General features: G+C 57.1%; 1 protein-coding gene and 1 long non-coding RNA gene across 2 annotated transcripts; one reads left to right on the top strand and one right to left on the bottom strand.

Annotated features, from left to right (window-relative positions):
• Positions 1-1,086: 1,086 nt before the first annotated feature.
• Positions 1,087-10,165, bottom strand: LOC141571215 (uncharacterized). The gene is made up of 2 exons (XR_012496013.1): positions 10,035-10,165; positions 1,087-7,194 (listed from the first exon to the last, which is right to left on the bottom strand). It is a non-coding gene; the product is annotated as an uncharacterized LOC141571215 (long non-coding RNA).
• On the top strand, positions 7,190-16,947 carry CCDC183 (coiled-coil domain containing 183). The gene is made up of 13 exons (XM_019756827.2): positions 7,190-8,692; positions 9,232-9,353; positions 9,800-9,877; positions 10,063-10,230; positions 10,434-10,538; positions 12,250-12,372; positions 13,567-13,692; positions 13,785-13,836; positions 14,341-14,441; positions 15,069-15,229; positions 15,414-15,774; positions 15,877-15,973; positions 16,704-16,947. Exons 1-13 carry the CDS (start codon positions 8,623-8,625, stop codon positions 16,820-16,822), a joined length of 1,683 nt encoding a protein of 560 aa, XP_019612386.2. The 5' UTR covers positions 7,190-8,622; the 3' UTR covers positions 16,823-16,947.
• Positions 16,948-17,075: the final 128 nt, after the last annotated feature.

The following is a 17,075-nucleotide window of genomic DNA, read 5'->3' on the forward strand; positions in this document are numbered from 1 at the left end:
GTAGGGCAGCTGTGAGAGAGGTGACATCAAAGGCCTGGGTGCCCCAATCCAGCCCCCCAATACCCTCACACCAGCTGGGTCATCCACCAGCTGGGTCATCCGGTGGGTGGGGCTGAGCCTCAGCTTAGGGAGGATTATGGTCTCAAAACCACCTTATCACCGGTTGCATAAGCATGTGGGCAGGAGTGTTACCGGGGAGCTGGCAAAGACTCTGCAGGCAATGTCTCCAGTCCACGCAAACAGAGCACCCAGGACACTGTACAAGGAGTAGCATGTGTGTGACATGAGGCACACCACCCAGACGCCTCTGGTCAGGGCAGGGCTCCCCGAGGAGGACCGGTACTACCAGCGCTCCGGAGCAGAGGGGGGTACCGGGTTAGAGAAAGACCCTCATGTCCCAGCGTGAAGGAGGGGTGGAGCCGAGGCTTCTGCTGGCTGCCTCCACTGGCTTTCAGGAGGCGCCAGCTCTCAACCAGGTTCCAGAGTCACCGGAGAGAATGCAGCAAAGCCTTCCCATGAAAATATTTACAAAACACACATCTGATAAAGGACTTAGATCCAGAATCTACAAAGAAGTCTCAAGACTTGATGATAGAAAAACAAACCACCCAATTAAACAAAAAAAAAAAGGAAAAGATTTAAAAAGATATTTCACCAAAGAAGATATTCGGATGGAAAAGAAACATGAAAAGATGCCCACGTCATTCATCCTGGGGGCATGCAAACCAAGACCATCTGAGACAGGACTACACACCTATCAGAATGGCAACAAGTCTGAAAATAAATACTCTCACTGCTGGGTAGGTAGGGAAAGATGGAAGCACACTGGGAGGATGGCTTGGCAGAGTCTTATAAAGTTCAGCACTCATTGACCATCCCACTTAGGGACTTACCCCAGAATGTTGACTGGACAAGTAATTTTCCAGGTAGCCCACCAAAAGAGGATTTATTCAGGAAAAGAAAAAAAAGCAAAACCATTACAGCAGTGTGAGAACACACACCTCCGGGAGCCACCCACGTGCAAAAAGCAACTCTCCTCCCAAGATGGCCCCTATATACAGAAGGTGCCCAAAAAATGTATACACATTTTAAGAAAGGAAAAACTCTGTATTAAAATTGTAATAATATATACTTATAACAGAAGATGAATACAAGTCACGTTTGACTTCTGCAATGACAACAGGTGCTCAAAGTGGTTCCCATCAGCATCCAGACACTTCTGCTGACAGCGAACTGCTTGAGCAACGCTGACCAAAGTGTCCACTTGTATCACTGCATGTGCCATTTCAATTTCTTCCCGAAGTACCACCAATGTAGCTGGTTTCCCACCATATCCTTTAAGGGCCCCCATAGGTAGAAGTCAAGGGGTCTTAAGTCAGGACAACGTGGGGGAAACTCAACCACACCTCTTCGTTCTATCCATTGTCCTGGAAAATTCTCATTGAGGTAAGCTCTCGCGTCTCCGTGGAAGTGCAGTGGGGCGCCATCTTGTTGGAAGTAAAATCGATCATTCCCAGAAAGTGTACGAATTGCAGGTAAAATGGACGTGCGTAGCATGTCTAGGCACACTTGACCAGTAATGGCACCTTCAAAAAAGAATGGTTCAATTAGTGACCTTAATGACAGTCTACCAGATGTTGTGGCCTGGTACATTGATTTCTTTCTTCACATGAACGTGTGGATTTTCTGGAGCCCAATACACACAATTATGTTGGTGCACTGTTCTGTTCCATTTAAACTGTGCTTCAGCAGACCAAACCATTTTCCCCACAGACCCCTCATCCTCTCGTACCATGTTTTGAAACCGCTCACAATACTGCACCCTTCGATCAGGGTCATCTTCATTCATTGCATGTAATAATCTTGGGATGAAAACTTCCCCTTTTGCTGTTTTAAGAATGTGTCATATGCTTGTTCCGCTAACTCCTGTTTCACGTGCACATTGTTTGGTAGACTTCTGTGGCAAGTGTGCAAAACGTTCCAACACCACAACAGAAGCAGCAGGACGTGTTGCTCTGTGAGGCCCCCCGGATCTTCCCTTGTGCATGTCACACAGCACCATGCGTCTCAGACTTATCACAAATGCATGCAATCATTAGGCATGTTGGAGGTTCTGTTGCATACTCACGCCTCCATCATTGTACTTCCACAACGTCCTCAAATTTCAAATACCACTTCAAAATGGCCTTGCGCTCCTTGAACGACAACCATGCTTCAGCCATTTTCTTTGACTGTCATGCCTGTCGCACGGTGATGCTAGCATTCATTTGATTAACACCATTTTTTGAACAAACGTCATACTACACATTGCTACCATAATTCAATTCAACTTCAAAAAATAATGAATAGATAACATCTCTTAAAATATGTAATTTTGGCAATTAAGTTCATGAACTCATTCTAGATAAAGTACTACATACGTCATTGCTGAATATCACTACTGTCACCTTCGAAGTACTCCCCTTGGGAAGCTATGTACCGACACCAGTGCCTAGTCCACCCTTCAAAGCAACTTTGGAACTCTTTTTCTGGACTGGCCATCAGAGCTGTCATTATATGATCCTTGATGTCCTGAATATCATAAAAATGTCTTCCTTTCAATATTTCCTTTATCTTCAGGTAAAGACAGAAGTCATTGGGGGGCAGATCAGTTGAGTAGGCAGGGTGTTCCAATACAATTATTGGTTCACTGGCTAAAAACTCCCTCACAGACAGTGCCGTGTGAGCTGGTGCATTGTCGTGATGTAAGAGCCATGAATTGTTGGTGCAAAGTTCAGGTTGTTTTTGTCTAACTTTTTCATGCAGCTTTTTCAGGACTTCCAAATAGTAAACTTGGTTAACTTTGTCCAAATTAACCAAGTTCATAATGTACAAATTCATAATGAATAATCCCTCTGATATCAAAAAAGGTTAGCAACATCATTGCAACAAGTTCGCAAACTTCATTGTCAGACCTCGTGTACATATAAGCTACGTATGCATATACAATCTCCCTACAATGTTGCCTCTTGGGTTGAGGGCAGGTGGCCTGTGTAAGCCCCAGCCACAAGTCCAGAGCACCAGGGAAAGGGTGGGGGCGGGGATGGGGCAGGACAGACGCTGGACCTCTGAACGCAGGACTACAGGGCAAGAGCGAAACTTCAGTCCTCTTCCAGGAGTCACCAAGGACCAAGGGACAGAACACTCAATTCTCCTGCCACAGACCCACCCAGCTGTGGATGGAGGGGCTGGGGGGGTCCCTGTGGGAAACGGAAATGCAGCCCAGCTCAGCCCCCACCCCACCACAGCCTTGAGCACAGCCTGGATGTAAGGACACAGTAAGGGTCTCAACTGCTGGGTGGTCCCTCCCCCCACAACCTCTGCTGGAGCTGCAAACCCACTGCAGGGCAGTGCGTCCAGCTTTGGCACAGGGTGAGCACCAGGTTTCAAGGTACAGCAGGTGTCGACCTGATCTCAGGGCCCACCCCTGTCCCCTTGCCCTTGGCTCCAGCCACATGGGTCTCCGGAACATTCTGCAAATAAGCCTCGCTCAGTTCTACTCAGCAGTTCACATTTGAAAGACTTCTGCCTGAGGTCTCTCCCTCTCAGGGCCTGCTGGAGGGGTCGCGCAGTGCGCATGGCCTGGCCCCTCTCTATCCCTCTCCCCATTTTGTTTTCCTGATCTCTCTCCTGGGTCTGTTTATCTGTCTGCTCTACGAGGGCAGGGGCTCTGACTCCTCCATGGGACCCCCAGCTCCCAGCACTAAACTGGCATCAAGTATGGGCTTACAGTGTTTTTGGAATTAATTTGCTAAATAATCATTCCATAGTTCGCTACCCCGTGGTCGTTTCCAAGAGATTTAATCCCTTAAACAAAGCCCCACCACAACAAATAATACTATCAATATCATTACGCCTCTGCGAGCGTGGAAATGACGTGGGGTGACCGAGGACGGACGCCTGCCTGGCCCTGACACCTCCTTCCCTAGGTCACAGAGCGGGGTAGGGAAGGCGCCTCAGCCTCCGCCCCCTCCGTCAGGACACGCCCCCTTAGCTTCGCTCTGCTCCCTCCGCCCGGCTCCGCTCACGGCCCACTCCACCGATCTCTGCAGACCCTCCCGCCAGGCTCCGCCCCCTTCCCTTGCGCCCACCGCCCAACTTCACAGCCCAGGTTGGGAAGGACGCAACAGGCTCCGCCCCCTTCGCCTGCATACGTCCCCTCGCCCTCCTCCCGGTTCCGTCAGACTCTGCGAAAGCCCTCCCGCCAGGCCCCTCCTCCCGGTCCTGCGCAGAGCCGCCCGACAGCCCTGCCAGCTAGCCATGGTCAACCTGGGCCTGTCGCGGGTGGACGACGCCGTGGCTGCCAAGCACCCGGTGAGAAGGCCGGCCTGGGAGGCAGGCCCAGGACCTCAGAAGCTGACCTGAGCGGGGCGGGGGGCTCGGTGGGGGCGTCCTCGTCAGGGAAGAGGGGCAGAGAGTCCGAACCCTCTTGCTATGAGGTGGGGCTTCCTGGGTGGGCATGGGGGCAGTGGGATGTGTCCAACGTCCCAGGGCCTCACGATGAGTGGTCCCCGCCCGACCCGAGTGTGCCCAAAGGAAGGACAGAAGGAACGAAGAAGGAAGAGGGAGAGGAACTGAGCCTTCAACCCCCTCTCCCCTCCCAGGGGCTGGGGGAGTATGCTGCATGCCAGTCGGAAGCCTTCGTGAAGGGCCTTTTCACCTTTGTCACAGGTAGGCTGGGTCCACGTGTCCTCTGGTGTAGAGACCTCCCCTTCCTGTGTCACCCTGATTCCCACGCAGGTGGCGCCAGCTCAGCTGCCTGCAGGTGCTGGGAGTCTGGCAGGTGCTGTGGGCACTCAGGCTGCGCCCAGGCAGTCCCCAGCTCTGTGGCCAGGCTGGCTGATGGGGACCGTGTCTTTTGGCAGGTACCGGTGCGACCTTGGGCCTGCAGATGTTCATTCAGAGGAAGTTTAAGTACCCCTTTCAGTGGAACGTGCTGGTGGCCGTGGGTGGGTACTCCAGGGTCCCTCCCAGGGCCCCTGAAATGTACTCCAGTTGCCAGAGGTGGCGCTGGCTCTTCAGCAGGGATGGGTTCCCACTAGGAGTGGGGGGGGGGGGGGCTGCGTTCCAGGCATCCCTGCATCCTGGGATGGGGCCCCAGTTCTCGGTAAGAGCCCTTGACCACCATCTGCCCAGGAGAATCGGTGCTAAGGTTCCCTTTCCCGAGAAGTACAGAGTCCTGGGCCCACCAGCCCCTGCCTCTGCTCCCCAGTTGCAGGCTCAGTGGCCAGCTACTGGGTGACCCGAGTGGAGTCCCAGAAATGCAGTAACCTCTGGCTCTTCCTGGAGACAGGGCAGCTCCCCACAGACACAGGCACAGGTGAGAGGCCCAGGAGCGCTGGGAGGCAGAAACTTAGTTTCCAATGTCCAAAGTTTCAGGCAGGAAAGCCCGTGGCCCGAGGTGTGGGCTGGACAGGGCCTCTCCCCTCTGGCCTGAGCCCTTGGCATGTGCATCTGGAATGGGAGTGTGTACAGCAGATGGACCTCTTAGAACCCTGGTGCAGAAGGAAGACCCAGCAGGCATTGGGTGGCCCTGGGATGGGGGAGTGAAGAGTGAGGAGCGTGGCACCCCAAGAAGAGCGGCCACCCAGATTGAGAGGCCAGGCATCAGACACCGAGCTGGTGAATCTCAGGCCTAGCCTCCACTGCCTGAGGCCTCGATAAAATGGGTGCAAGGACCATGCAGGGACAGCTTTAGGGTGTGGATCAAGCTGTCTCCGTTTGCCTCTTACAGATCAGCGCCGCTAGGAAAGTTCCAGCCAAGACGCAAAAGACCTGGAGCTGGAGAATTCTAGAACACAGCCCTCAGTGCCTCCACAACCCAGGCTGGCCCTCCCCCCTTATATAGGCCGTGCCCACACCCTAAGGTACCCCAGCCATGTCCACTGCTCACAGGTATGGCCAGACCTGCCAAGTCCACACAGTCGGCTGGGCCCTGCCCAGGTCAGACCCAAGGGCCATTGCTGGACTGGTCTCCTGTAGGGCACTGAGAAACGTGGTGGACACAGCACAGCTCTGGGGCACGTGGTGGGGAGGAGGACTTCTGGGGCTCTCACACTCCCTTTCTGGCCCTGCATCCCCCACAGTCAGGTGACACATGCTGCTGGGGTTGTGGGACTAATAAATGCCTTTTTCTTTTTCCCACCTGAGTTCTACAGTGATTGGGAAGCATCCAAAGCAGGAGGAAGCTGAGCAACAAATGTCACCTTAGTGCCACATGGCTGATACTAGAGGCCATGCCAGGCCGTTCCTAACACTGAAGCCCAAAATTAGGCATTCGTGCTGGCCCTGTAGAACCACAAGGCCTCGCCACATGGGGGTCTGCTCCTGCACCACTTGACATGGAGGAGAGTACAAGGTGTGCAGCCCAGCGCCTGGCTCTGGAGATGTGAGGGACAGGACGTGACTATGCCCACCGGCCTATCATCCCAAACACACCTATCAGATGAAGTCACTTCTCTCCAGGGGCAGAGGGAGGCCCAAGCTAGCTTACTGGAGCCCTGTCCTCACGGAAGGAAAGCTCATGAGTGGGCAAAGACCACCCACGTCGCCCACCCCCACACAAAAAGAGGCAGGGATGATATAAGACTGGGCAAGTGCATCATCCTTGGCAGTTGGCTTCCCAGTCACACTGAAGACACACATCAGGGCCATGTGCTTGTGCCCAGCTCAGCCCCTCTGCCTCTTGGCCTTGCCAGTCATTCAAAGGAATATCTACTGACACCTACTGTGCACCAGGGGTCTGTTGGTGGGAAGACAGAAAGACAGGAAGCCCAGGGTAACGATGGTGGAAGCAAGCTAAATTCTCCTTCGTGTCAAAGTCAAGTGGGTAGCCTGGGGCTGACGGAGTCAAGGACCCAGGTTGCTTTTAGTCTGTTCCCTGTTGTGGCCCCAGGTGGCTGTGCCAGCTCCAGCCATCATGTCTTCATCCCTCCCAGTCAAAGGAAGGAAAAAGGAGGGCAGTTCACTCACCATTCGGCTTAGACTCCACTGGCCAGAACCGAGTCGTGTGGTACATTTGTGCAAAGGCACTGAGGAAGGCAGTCTTGCTCTGAGCAGCCATGTGCCCCACTACAATTCAGTGGTTCTATTATACATCTGAGCAAGAAGGGAGAATCAACATTGGGGAGCAGCAAGCAGGCTCTGCTTCAGGCCCTGGGAGAAGGGGGAGTACATGTCAGGTCCTTCCAACTCCCTGGAGGTAAGGCCTGGGCTCGGAGGGAGGCCAGAAGGCGAACTTGGAGTTTTAGAGCAGACTGGACTCACTTTTTAAAAACTGAGCGTGATCGTAAAGGTAAAGGATCTGTATGAGAGGACATAGAAGAAGGCGGGCACAGTGAGAGGATATGGGTGGAGGCCATTGTTATGGTTGAAATGTGTCCCCCAAAAGTCACATATCACAGCCCTAACGCCAGGATCTCAGAGTATGCCTGCATCTGGAGATAGGGCCTCTGGAGAGGTGATTCAGTTCAAATGAGGGTGGGCCCTGATCCAACCTGACTGGTGTGCTGATAAGAGGAGATGACACAGATTGGTGCAGAGACAAGACCACGTGAGGACACAGGGAGAAGACGGCTGTCTGCAAGCCCAGGGAAGAGGCCATGGGAGGAGTCAGCCCTGCCCTGGACCTTGGACTTCCAGACTCCAGGATGTGGGACGATAAATGTCTGCTGCCCTGTTTCCCCGAAAATAAGATCTAGCTGGACAGTCAGCTCTAATGCGTCTTTTGGAGCAAAAATTAATATAAGACCCAGTATTATATTTATATTATATAAGACCGGGTCTTATAGTAAATAAGACTGCGTCTTATATTAATTTTTGCTCCAAAAGACGTATTAGAGCTGATTGTCTGGCTCGGTCTTATTTTCGGGGAAACGGTGTTGAAGCCGCCCGTCTGTGGTACTTTTGTATGGCGTCCCAGCGACTTCATGCAGTATGACTGGGAAAGTCACCCATCTGGTGTGCGCCCCTGGAATCCCAGGCTGCCCGGTGCTTGGGGCACAGCGCTCTAAGGGAAGCTTGGCCTGGGGGTGCAGAGATAGGGGACTGACCCCTCCTGGAGAAACAGCTAAAGTTAGACCCAGGAATTCCCCAGGGACATGGAGGTAGAGCAGCGTGGCTCCGGGCAGCAGGCGAGGGGAGGGAAGGCTGGGCAGTGAGGGCCGAGGCTGGGGGTCTCATGAGCCAGGCCACCTAGAGCATGCAGTTTGAACTTGGCGTGGGGGGATGGAGATCCTGTAAGGAAGGCAGTGAGGTCGGGAGTTGTAGGAGGCTCAATGGAGGGGATGGGGGGGCCGGTGTGGGGTGCACTGCCAAACCACTGCAAATCACCTCCCTGTGGAAGAAGGGTGCCCAGCCCAGACAGCGCTCCTGAGCAGAGGGCAGCCACAAGACTCAAGTGTCCAGGGGACACCCCACACTGGCTGGTGCAGACGGTGGAGAGGAGGCTGGCCAGGAATTCCAGGGTTCCCTGGGCATTGGAAACCTTGGGAACACATCACAATGGCCAGGATTCCAGGGCAATCTGAACTGCCGTCCTGCTGAACAGGGTGGGCCGGCAGAGCAGAGCAGAGCAGAGCCACCATGAAGATGCAGAGCGAGGAAGACATGGATGAGCAGATCCAGGAGCTGAAGACAATCACTCGGCTCCAGGGTGAGCCCTGCTGGGTGACCGCCGCCACCCCCGCACTGGGCTCAGGGGCTCCCACAGGCAGGACTTTCCATTTCAATTAACGTAAGGACAGTCCAGGGCAAACCGGCTAGTGGTTGCCTTACTGCCCAGCCCCCCAAACTGAACTGGGAGAAGGGCTCAAAGGGGCCTGCCAAGAAGGGGACAGGGGTGGGGGACAAGCTGGGAGGGGCTTCAAGGAGATCCGTGAGCATTATGGGCCCCAAGCCGGAAGGGACAGGAAGGGACCTACCCCCTTTGTGGCCAGCAGGTCTGGAAGGGATCACAGGACTTTCCCATCCCTGGCTTCTGCCTCCCCACCACTGCCCAGCACAGCTGTGCACTGCCCCCCATCCAGATGAGCACTGCTAAGCAGTGACACTGGCAGGGACAGCTGGGAAGGAGTTAGGAGCATGGAGGTGGAGGCAATGCCCCTTGCTGCCAGCTTCCCCGCCCCCATCCCCTGGAATCTGCCAGGCCCTTGGCCTACACCGTGGCCATCCCATCCATCCCCCGGGCCACAGAGCAATGCCGGGCGGTGCAGGTCCAGGCAGTGAAGGAGAAGACAGTCAAGAACCAGGAGACACTGGCTCTCCTGCGCAGAAACATCCGTCGTGGGGCCCAAGATGAGGCTTTGGCCAGGAAGGTGAACAGCCCTGCCCCCTCCCTGCTGCCTAGGGGTGGGGGTGGGGCGGGCACATGCTGAAACTACACACACAGGTGGAGGGCGGGCAGCTCTGTTCCTCTCCCCTTTCTGGAGCCAGGGAGCATCTGAAGAGAGGTTCACAGGGACCTGTGCTGGCTCCAGTCACTCCAGAGAGCCCAGCGGGCAGGTTCCCCACCACCCACCCCAGAGGGCAGGGCCGGTTCCCTGACTAGGTTCCCTTTTCTGGGCTTCCCCATGCAATTGGGGCCCCTCTAGCTCTCTGGCCATGTAGGGGACACCCGGGCCTTCCTCTCTGGACCCCATCACATCTGGTCTTGCTACTGGGTAGCCCTGGGCAGAAGAGGCCCAGGGAGAATGCCTGGAGGGGCCGGGGGCAGGGAGGCGCAGAGAGGACCTCCACCAGCTCAGCCACTGCCGCCCCACAGTATGACCAGCTGACCGTCTCCAAGGCCTGCGGGAAGGACATGCCCACGAGGTTGGCGCACTGCCGCTGCACCATGGAGGTAAGACGTCAGGAGGGCCCCTCAGTCCAGCCCAGCCAGTGCACCCTTCACTAAACGACGCTGGGGAGCCGGTGCAGGGCACAGCGAGTTTCCTACCCCAGGGTCCCTCCCCGTCCGCCCGGCTGCAGGCGGGCCCGGGGCCCCCGTGCGCACTCACATGCCAGCCGTGTCCTTCCCCAACCCAGGGGACGCGGGAGAAGTTGCGCAAGCATGTCTTCGACCGCGTGAACGTGCACAACGTGCTGATCCACCTGGTGCGACTGCGCGGGAAGCAGCTGGAAAGCAAGCAGCTAGAGCTGACCAGCCTGCAGAACCAGCCCGACACCACGAAGGAGCAGCTGCGCTTGCAGCAGGTGGCGACGGGAGCCTGGTGGCAGAGCTCGTGAGGGGCGGGGCTCCGCGGGTTGGGGATCCGAGGGCGGGGTGGGGCAGGGCTAATGGGGAAGGCGGGGCTAGGTGAATGAGATCCCCTTGGAAGAAAGCCCAGCCTCATCCTGGGCTGGCCTCTGAGGCTCCAGATAGCCTGGCTCTCATTGTGCCCTTGGGCAATCCCCAGGTTATCCGCCAGCTGGAGAACAACATTGAAAAAACCATGATCAAGATCACCACGAGTCAGAACATCCACCTGCTATACGTGGACCTGCTGGATTATCTGAAGAAAGTGAGCCTCTCACCCTCAGCCCAGCCCCAGGGAGCCCATTGGCCGGCAGGGGCAGGGGTCTCAGGCACCAGCCTGTGCGCAGGGCTGGGATCTCCGTGGGGACAGGCGCCTCCTGGCCAGGGCCGCCTCCAAGGCCTGCCAATCTCCTCCAGGCCTACCACCCGAGGGCACTAGCACCTAAAAAACATTCCTTCAGGAATATCATTTCCTGCTCCAAGAAGGCATCTTACGGGACAAATGAGAATTGTTTGGATTTCTTGCATGTACTTGATGGTATAGTGTGGCTTTTATTTTCCCATCATTTTTCCGCTGAGGGCAAGAGATAAGCCCTGCACCCTCAGAAAGTCCCCGCATCATACAGGCAAGTTTCCTCAGAACAAGCCTGTCACCTCGTCTTCTGCCCACCTGCCCACCTATCTTCTGTCCCAGCTGCCCTGCTCCCTGTGGCGGAGACCAAGCGGAGGCCCCTGGGGGCCATGAGACCACTGAGGCAAAACTCCTTCACAGGAGGCCCCCCTTAGCGCCCACACAGCAGAGCACAGGCGCCTGCCACAGGTGTAGATGGTAGGAGGGCTGGAGGGTGGGTGCCAAGGTGCTGAGAGAAGAAGGGACAGTGAGGGAAGCGCCCGAGACTTGCTCATCCTGAGGCTGGAGTAGGCGGAGCTCTGGAGGGCAGGAGGGCAGTGGGGCCGGGATGGTGAGAGAGGTGTGGTTTGGGAGCAAGATGTGGTGGGTGGGTCAGCACTGCAGCTTTTCCCGGCTGGGGTCACAGCACCCTGACCCTGACTGTGGCCCCCAGAGCCAGGCAGCACACAGCTTCGTGCTCCAGCCTGTGCCTCTTGCCTCGGTCCCCTGTCCTAGAGACTCACCTGAAGGCCTTGCTCCCCTTTCCTTCCTGGGCCCACTCCTCCTCACACGGCTTCCCACTCGACTGCACCCCAGGGTGCCCACCTGGGCACATTGTGTTGTCCACCCCGCCCCCTAGGGCACCTTCCTATCTTCTCAGAACATATGCATTTAAAAATTACTAATAACACCAGTGATCACCTGCATTAAAACAAGACCAAAAAAATACACAACACAGCGAAGATTCTACACTATAGTTATTAACGACAAAATACTAAAAGCCGAGATATCTTGGACATTTATGACCCTGGCCCGATTCTAAGTACCTCACTTACCTCCTCAGCCGACCTTGACAGCACCCTTCTGAAAGAGCCATTATCACCTTTTTACAGATGGGGACACTCACAGAGGTTAAGTGGCTCTCCCAAGGTCCCACAGCCAGCTGGTCAGGGTGGCCTTGGCCTTGAGCCCTGAGCCTCTGACCCCAAACCCATTCTGAGCCCCTCTGCTTCACTTCCGACAGCAGCTGCTCCCCAGCAGCAGCCCTGCTGGGTTTCAGAGTCACCTCTCCACAGTGGGACACCCCATCGCAACCTCATCAGAAGTGTCTCTGCGCTATCTGGGCTCGGGCAGTGGGAGGGTCTACCAGGAAGATGCTGTGCCCTCCCCAAAACACTTCCTTTCACCTGCTCTGCATCTGGCGGGAGGCCGGGGCCACAGTCCACTGTTCTGCGCCCTCAGTATGGGGTGAGGGGTGGGATTAGAGGCCACAAGAGAAGTGAGGAGGGGGCAGGGCAGGGAGTGGACATGGAACAGGTGGCATGTGCCTGACCCTATGCCCACCTTCCCTGCTCCTTGGGTGCAGGAGCTGGCAGGATACCCCCTAGAGCTGGACAAGCTGCAGAAGCTCATGGCTGACTACTGCTTGGAACTGTCAGATGTGACAGTCATGTCCCGAGACGCCATGATGATTACAGATGAGGTCAAGGTGAGCTCAGGTCCCGGCTGGGCTCCCTGCAGGACTCTAGAGCCCATCAGGACACTGCCATGCCCATGCCGCCTGGAGGAGGCCAGCGCCACCCCTGTGCCAGCCTGCTCTGCTCACACTGTGGCCGTGGACAGAGGGAGCCCCACTAGGCAGGAAGCCATGGGGTAGAAGAGGGAGAGAACGGGCCTGAGTTGGGCAGGGCCACCCACTCACCCAGTCTGTGCCAAGGTCGCCTCAAGACCCCTGCGAGGCACGGTGGAGAGGCAGTGTTCATCCAGCCATCCATGTCACATAGCCTCAGGCCAGCGCTGCAGAGAGAGAGGGTGCTGTGGGGCGCTGACCTGCTCAGGGAGCTGGTATTGAGAGGGGCCCTGGAGGCGGAAGGACAACAGAGGTCCGGGTGCAGAACAGGGCCCAAAGGATTCATGAGGAGTGGGAACCCAGAAGCTGCAGAGAAGCGAGCGAGCCTGGGCTCAGGTGTCGGCCCGCAGCTGACCTGGAGCCCTGGGAAGTGACAGGAAACCGGGTCAGATGTGTATTTTCAAACAGGTGCTCTCTGGCTGCAGAGGCTGGAGGGGACCAGGGCCGAGAGGCTGGTCGCTCAGGCCAGACCAGTGGTGGAGTGGGGTGGCCGAACGTGGAGGGAGACAAGAAACCTTCAAGAAGTTACCCGATGAGGTTTGGCACCAAGTTAGATGTGAGTGGTGAGGAAGAGAGTGGCATCCAGGATGCCACAGCAGACGTGGATGGACAGTGGTTAGCCGCCGAAGCAGGACACGCTAGAAGGGACCAGGTTTGGGGAAGATGATGAGTTTGTTTCTAGACATGTGGACCCCACTTTAGTGAGCTGTAAATGGAGCCCGCCAGGAGGCAGCTGAGAGCCTGGGCTGGAGAGAGAAATCCCTTACCACATGGGAGTGGCTCCCTGAGCTGTGGCTGCAGCTGGGTGGCTCCAGCTAGGAATGTAATTCAAGGGAAGGCACGGCTGCTCAGAAGCCAGGTGGGAGAGAGGATGGCGGAAACCAAGACGGGTGGAGGAAGCAGCAGGCACCATGTTGTGGGAAGAATGGTGAGGCCCACAGCCCCGAACGCTGTTCCCAAATCTAGGAAGATGGGGACTGAGAGTGACTGCCGGATTCAGGGCCATGGCACGCCGTGCTGAGACAGACCCCACCTGCCTCCCTGTGTCCCCAGATGAACATGAGGCAAGGGGAGGCGACCTTCATCGAGGAACACCGGGCACGGGAGAAGCAGCTCAACCAGCAGAAGAAGCTGATTGACAAGGTCCTTACCAAGGACACCAGGGAGCAGCACCGCCGGGTGGGTCCCCTCCATGACCGCCACTGCAGCACGAGGAAAGTGGGGTGGCCCCTCAGCAGAGGACACTGCTCACCTCCCTGTCCTCCCATCAGGGCTGGAGGGACTTGGATTTCTCTAATTTGATGAGTACAGAGATGCTGAAAGGTAATGCTCAGCTCCCTCAGTGCCATGACCGGGGTCCCGGGAGGTCCACTGGGTCAGGTCACCATGAGGCCAGGTGTGACCAGCTGCAGCCGGGGTGAGGGACACAGACACGCCCCTGCCTTTCCCTGGCTATACCCGCAGAGGCCGAGAGCCGGTTTCAGGCTCGCAGCCACGTTTGGCTGAGCCCCCCGGCTTGTGCGCTGTGAAACACACCGGCACCCCAGGGCCCAATCACCCAGTGATTCCTCAGAAGAAATGAGTCCAGTCCCCTGGCCCGAGCCCCATGGAGGTCTGCTTCTGGTCCTCCGGATGGGGCTGCCCTGGAGCATCCATGAAGGGCCGGGTCAGAGGAGGAGGAAGGATAAGGTGCGGTGACCCTGAGGAGACCCAACTCTTGGGTGGCCTTCCCTGATGACTGGGCACGTACGGAGGCATCTGAGGTCTTGCGAAGAGCTCCCACACCATTCCTGCATGCTGGCCGTCCTTCCCCTCTGCTCTGCCCAGTGAGGAAAAAAGAGAATTCCCAGACAGACATGGAATACCAGACGTACCTGACCGCTTTGGTTGAGAAAGTCAAGACCACTGTGCGGTGCTCCCGCCTCTGGGTACTGCTCTCTGGAGCCCCCGGGGCACGGGGGAAGGGCGGGTGCGGTCCCTGCCCCACCCAAGTCCCTGCGCCAGGCTGTGCAGGCACCTTTTGAGTGAACAGACACACAACACTGTGGCCCCCACAGCTCAGAGTAGAGGGCACACCTGGGACATGGCTAACACATCCCAGCCACATTCCAGGGGACGCACAGAACCACAGAATCTGAGGTCCAAACACCAAGAGCATGGCCTGCATGTTCAGCCGATTCCCCTTCCCAAACTGGACAGCATCATAATGAGCAGCCGCCTCTCCACCTGTCCCCCCCTTTAATTTTAATCTGATCTGGGTTTATTAGTAGTAAGCCTTGAGCTCCTGTCCAGGGCCCTGACATAAGCCTGTCCAGTCTTGGACAAGCAGCTCAAAGCCATCAGTCTCTTAGCGGTGGTCTCCTGTGCGAGCCTTGGGATCAGCTGCCCTCTGCTCCTTGTGAGGGCTTCACTGATGGTTGGCCCCTCACAAGCCCTCAGTGCCTGGCTGCGGTCGACATCATTACTGACCACTGGGAAGGACCCAGCGAATTAGTCCTGTGGGGCCCCTGCTCGCCTGGCCACACCTCCTGCTTCTCTCCCCTTGGCCCGGCCAGGACATCACGGGCCAGTTCCTGGCTCAAAGGAACACGGAGGACAACCTGGAGCTGCAGATGCAGGACTGTGAGAACAGGCGGAGTCAGCTGGAGGCCTTGATGAAGAAGCTGGAAACAGAGGAGACACTGCTCAAATTCCACCAGACACCCAGCTCCGTCAGGTACCCAGGGGCCCTGCCCTGCTCCGGGAGCCACCCAGCAGGTGGGGCTGCCAGTGCTCTGCAGACGGGCCGGGGACTCATGCGCCCACATCCGAGCTCTTGAGCCCCTGAATTTAGCACAGCACCTAACATGGGGTGCTCACCCTCAGGACTGTGCCACCTTCCTCCCCATCGTCCTCAACAGCTTTAAGTCCACCCAGGAGAAGATGAAGGACAGGCTGAGAGAGGAGGAGGACAGGCTCCAGCTGGCCCACGCTAACATGACCAAGAGCCAGAAGCTGCTGCTGACCATCCAGACGGGCATCGACAGCATGTACCTCCGGCTGATGGGCATCCCCCTGCCCGGGGCCCAGGTGCCGGCTGTGGGGAATGGGGCGGAGCCCCTGCCCCCACACAGCGTTCCTGGGAGACCAGCCCCTCCTCCTGGTCTGCGGACGGAAGCGGTGCCCTCCGACAGCTTAGACGTGCAAAGCAAGCTGGCGTTCTGCGAGAGGAAGTTGCTGCACCTGGCTGACCGAGTGAAGATGTTGTTCAGGACTGAGGAGGTAGCCCTGGGCCAGGGGTGGGGGGCGCCTACTTGTCCCACGTCCCCTCGGAGCCGGCAGACTGTGTCGTCACCCCCCCCACCCCGCCCCCCCGTCCTGCAGGTCAACGCAAAGGTGAGGCGCGCCCTGGAGTCTTCAACTCTGAAGGAGAAGCAGAACACCAGGATAAGCTTTGAGGACCTGGAGGAAGATATGATAGGTACTGTCTCAGCGCTGGGGCGTCAGGCTGCCCTGCGTGAGAGTGGCTGTGCGGTGGGCGGCTGGTCTGAGCTGTGTAGGGACAGAGACTGGGCATGGCACTTGCCACTCGCGCCATCTGACCAGGGCAGCTCTGAGGAGGGTCCGGTCTGGAAAGGGTGTGTCAGTTGTACGCAGGAGTTTAATTGATGGAGGTGACTTACTGAGCACCTGGAGAGGCTGTTGCCCTTGAAAGGAGAGTTTGTTACATTTCCTGACAGAGAAGCACCAGCCCTGTCAGGAGGCAGAGAGGGGCGAGGGGAGCCCCAGGCCCTTACTGGGGTTTCTGCAAGAAAGGCAGGGTAAACAGTTTAAGATCAGCTCCTTGAAATACTTCCAGTGGGCTCGGCTCGGGGCCTGGGGGCTGTGCGCAGTCTGTCTGGTTGGTCCCCGGCCCTGGGTGAGTCGGTGTGAGTTTGATAAAGGGGGGCAGGGCTCTGCATGGGTTGGTTTGCGTGGAAGACACGCCCAGAGCGCGCAACCGGCCTCCAAGACTTGGCTAGTCCGGGTCGCAGTCTCCCCCCGGGTCTGTAAGACCCAAAAGCCAGAGCATCAGGAACACGGAAAAGAAGACCGCTAACACCCGCGGGCCCTGTGGTGCGTGAACGCGGGCGGACAAACCCGGGATCTCGGGACCGCGGTCGGAGCCGCGGGTCTGCAGTCATTTTCCCGCTCCTCTCCCTCCTTCCTAGAAACTTTCCAGTTCGCCGACGTGGACCACAGCTACGTGCCCTCGCGGGCCGAGATCAAAAGGCAGGCCCAGCAGCTGATTGAGGGGAGGCTCAAGATGACTAAGAAGAAGAAGAAGTGACCCCCCAGAAGGAGGGGGGACCGTGCCTTGCTTCCCCAGCCCCCGCTCCCATGCCGGCGCTTTGTTACACAAATAAACATTTTTCCAGGACTGCTGGAGGCACCTGGGATGGCGGGGAGACACAAGTCTCAGAAAGTGAACTTGAGGGACCCAGACGTGGGGGACCACATTGGGAAGACTGCGGAAAGTGGGGTGCTCGGTGTGGATCCCCGGAGTGGGGGGGTGAGGGCGAGAAACAGGGTCCGGGCTGGGA

The sequence above is a fragment of the Rhinolophus sinicus genome, linkage group LG04 (genome assembly GCF_036562045.2).
Source record: "Rhinolophus sinicus isolate RSC01 linkage group LG04, ASM3656204v1, whole genome shotgun sequence".
Classification (NCBI taxonomy): domain Eukaryota; kingdom Metazoa; phylum Chordata; class Mammalia; order Chiroptera; family Rhinolophidae; genus Rhinolophus; species Rhinolophus sinicus.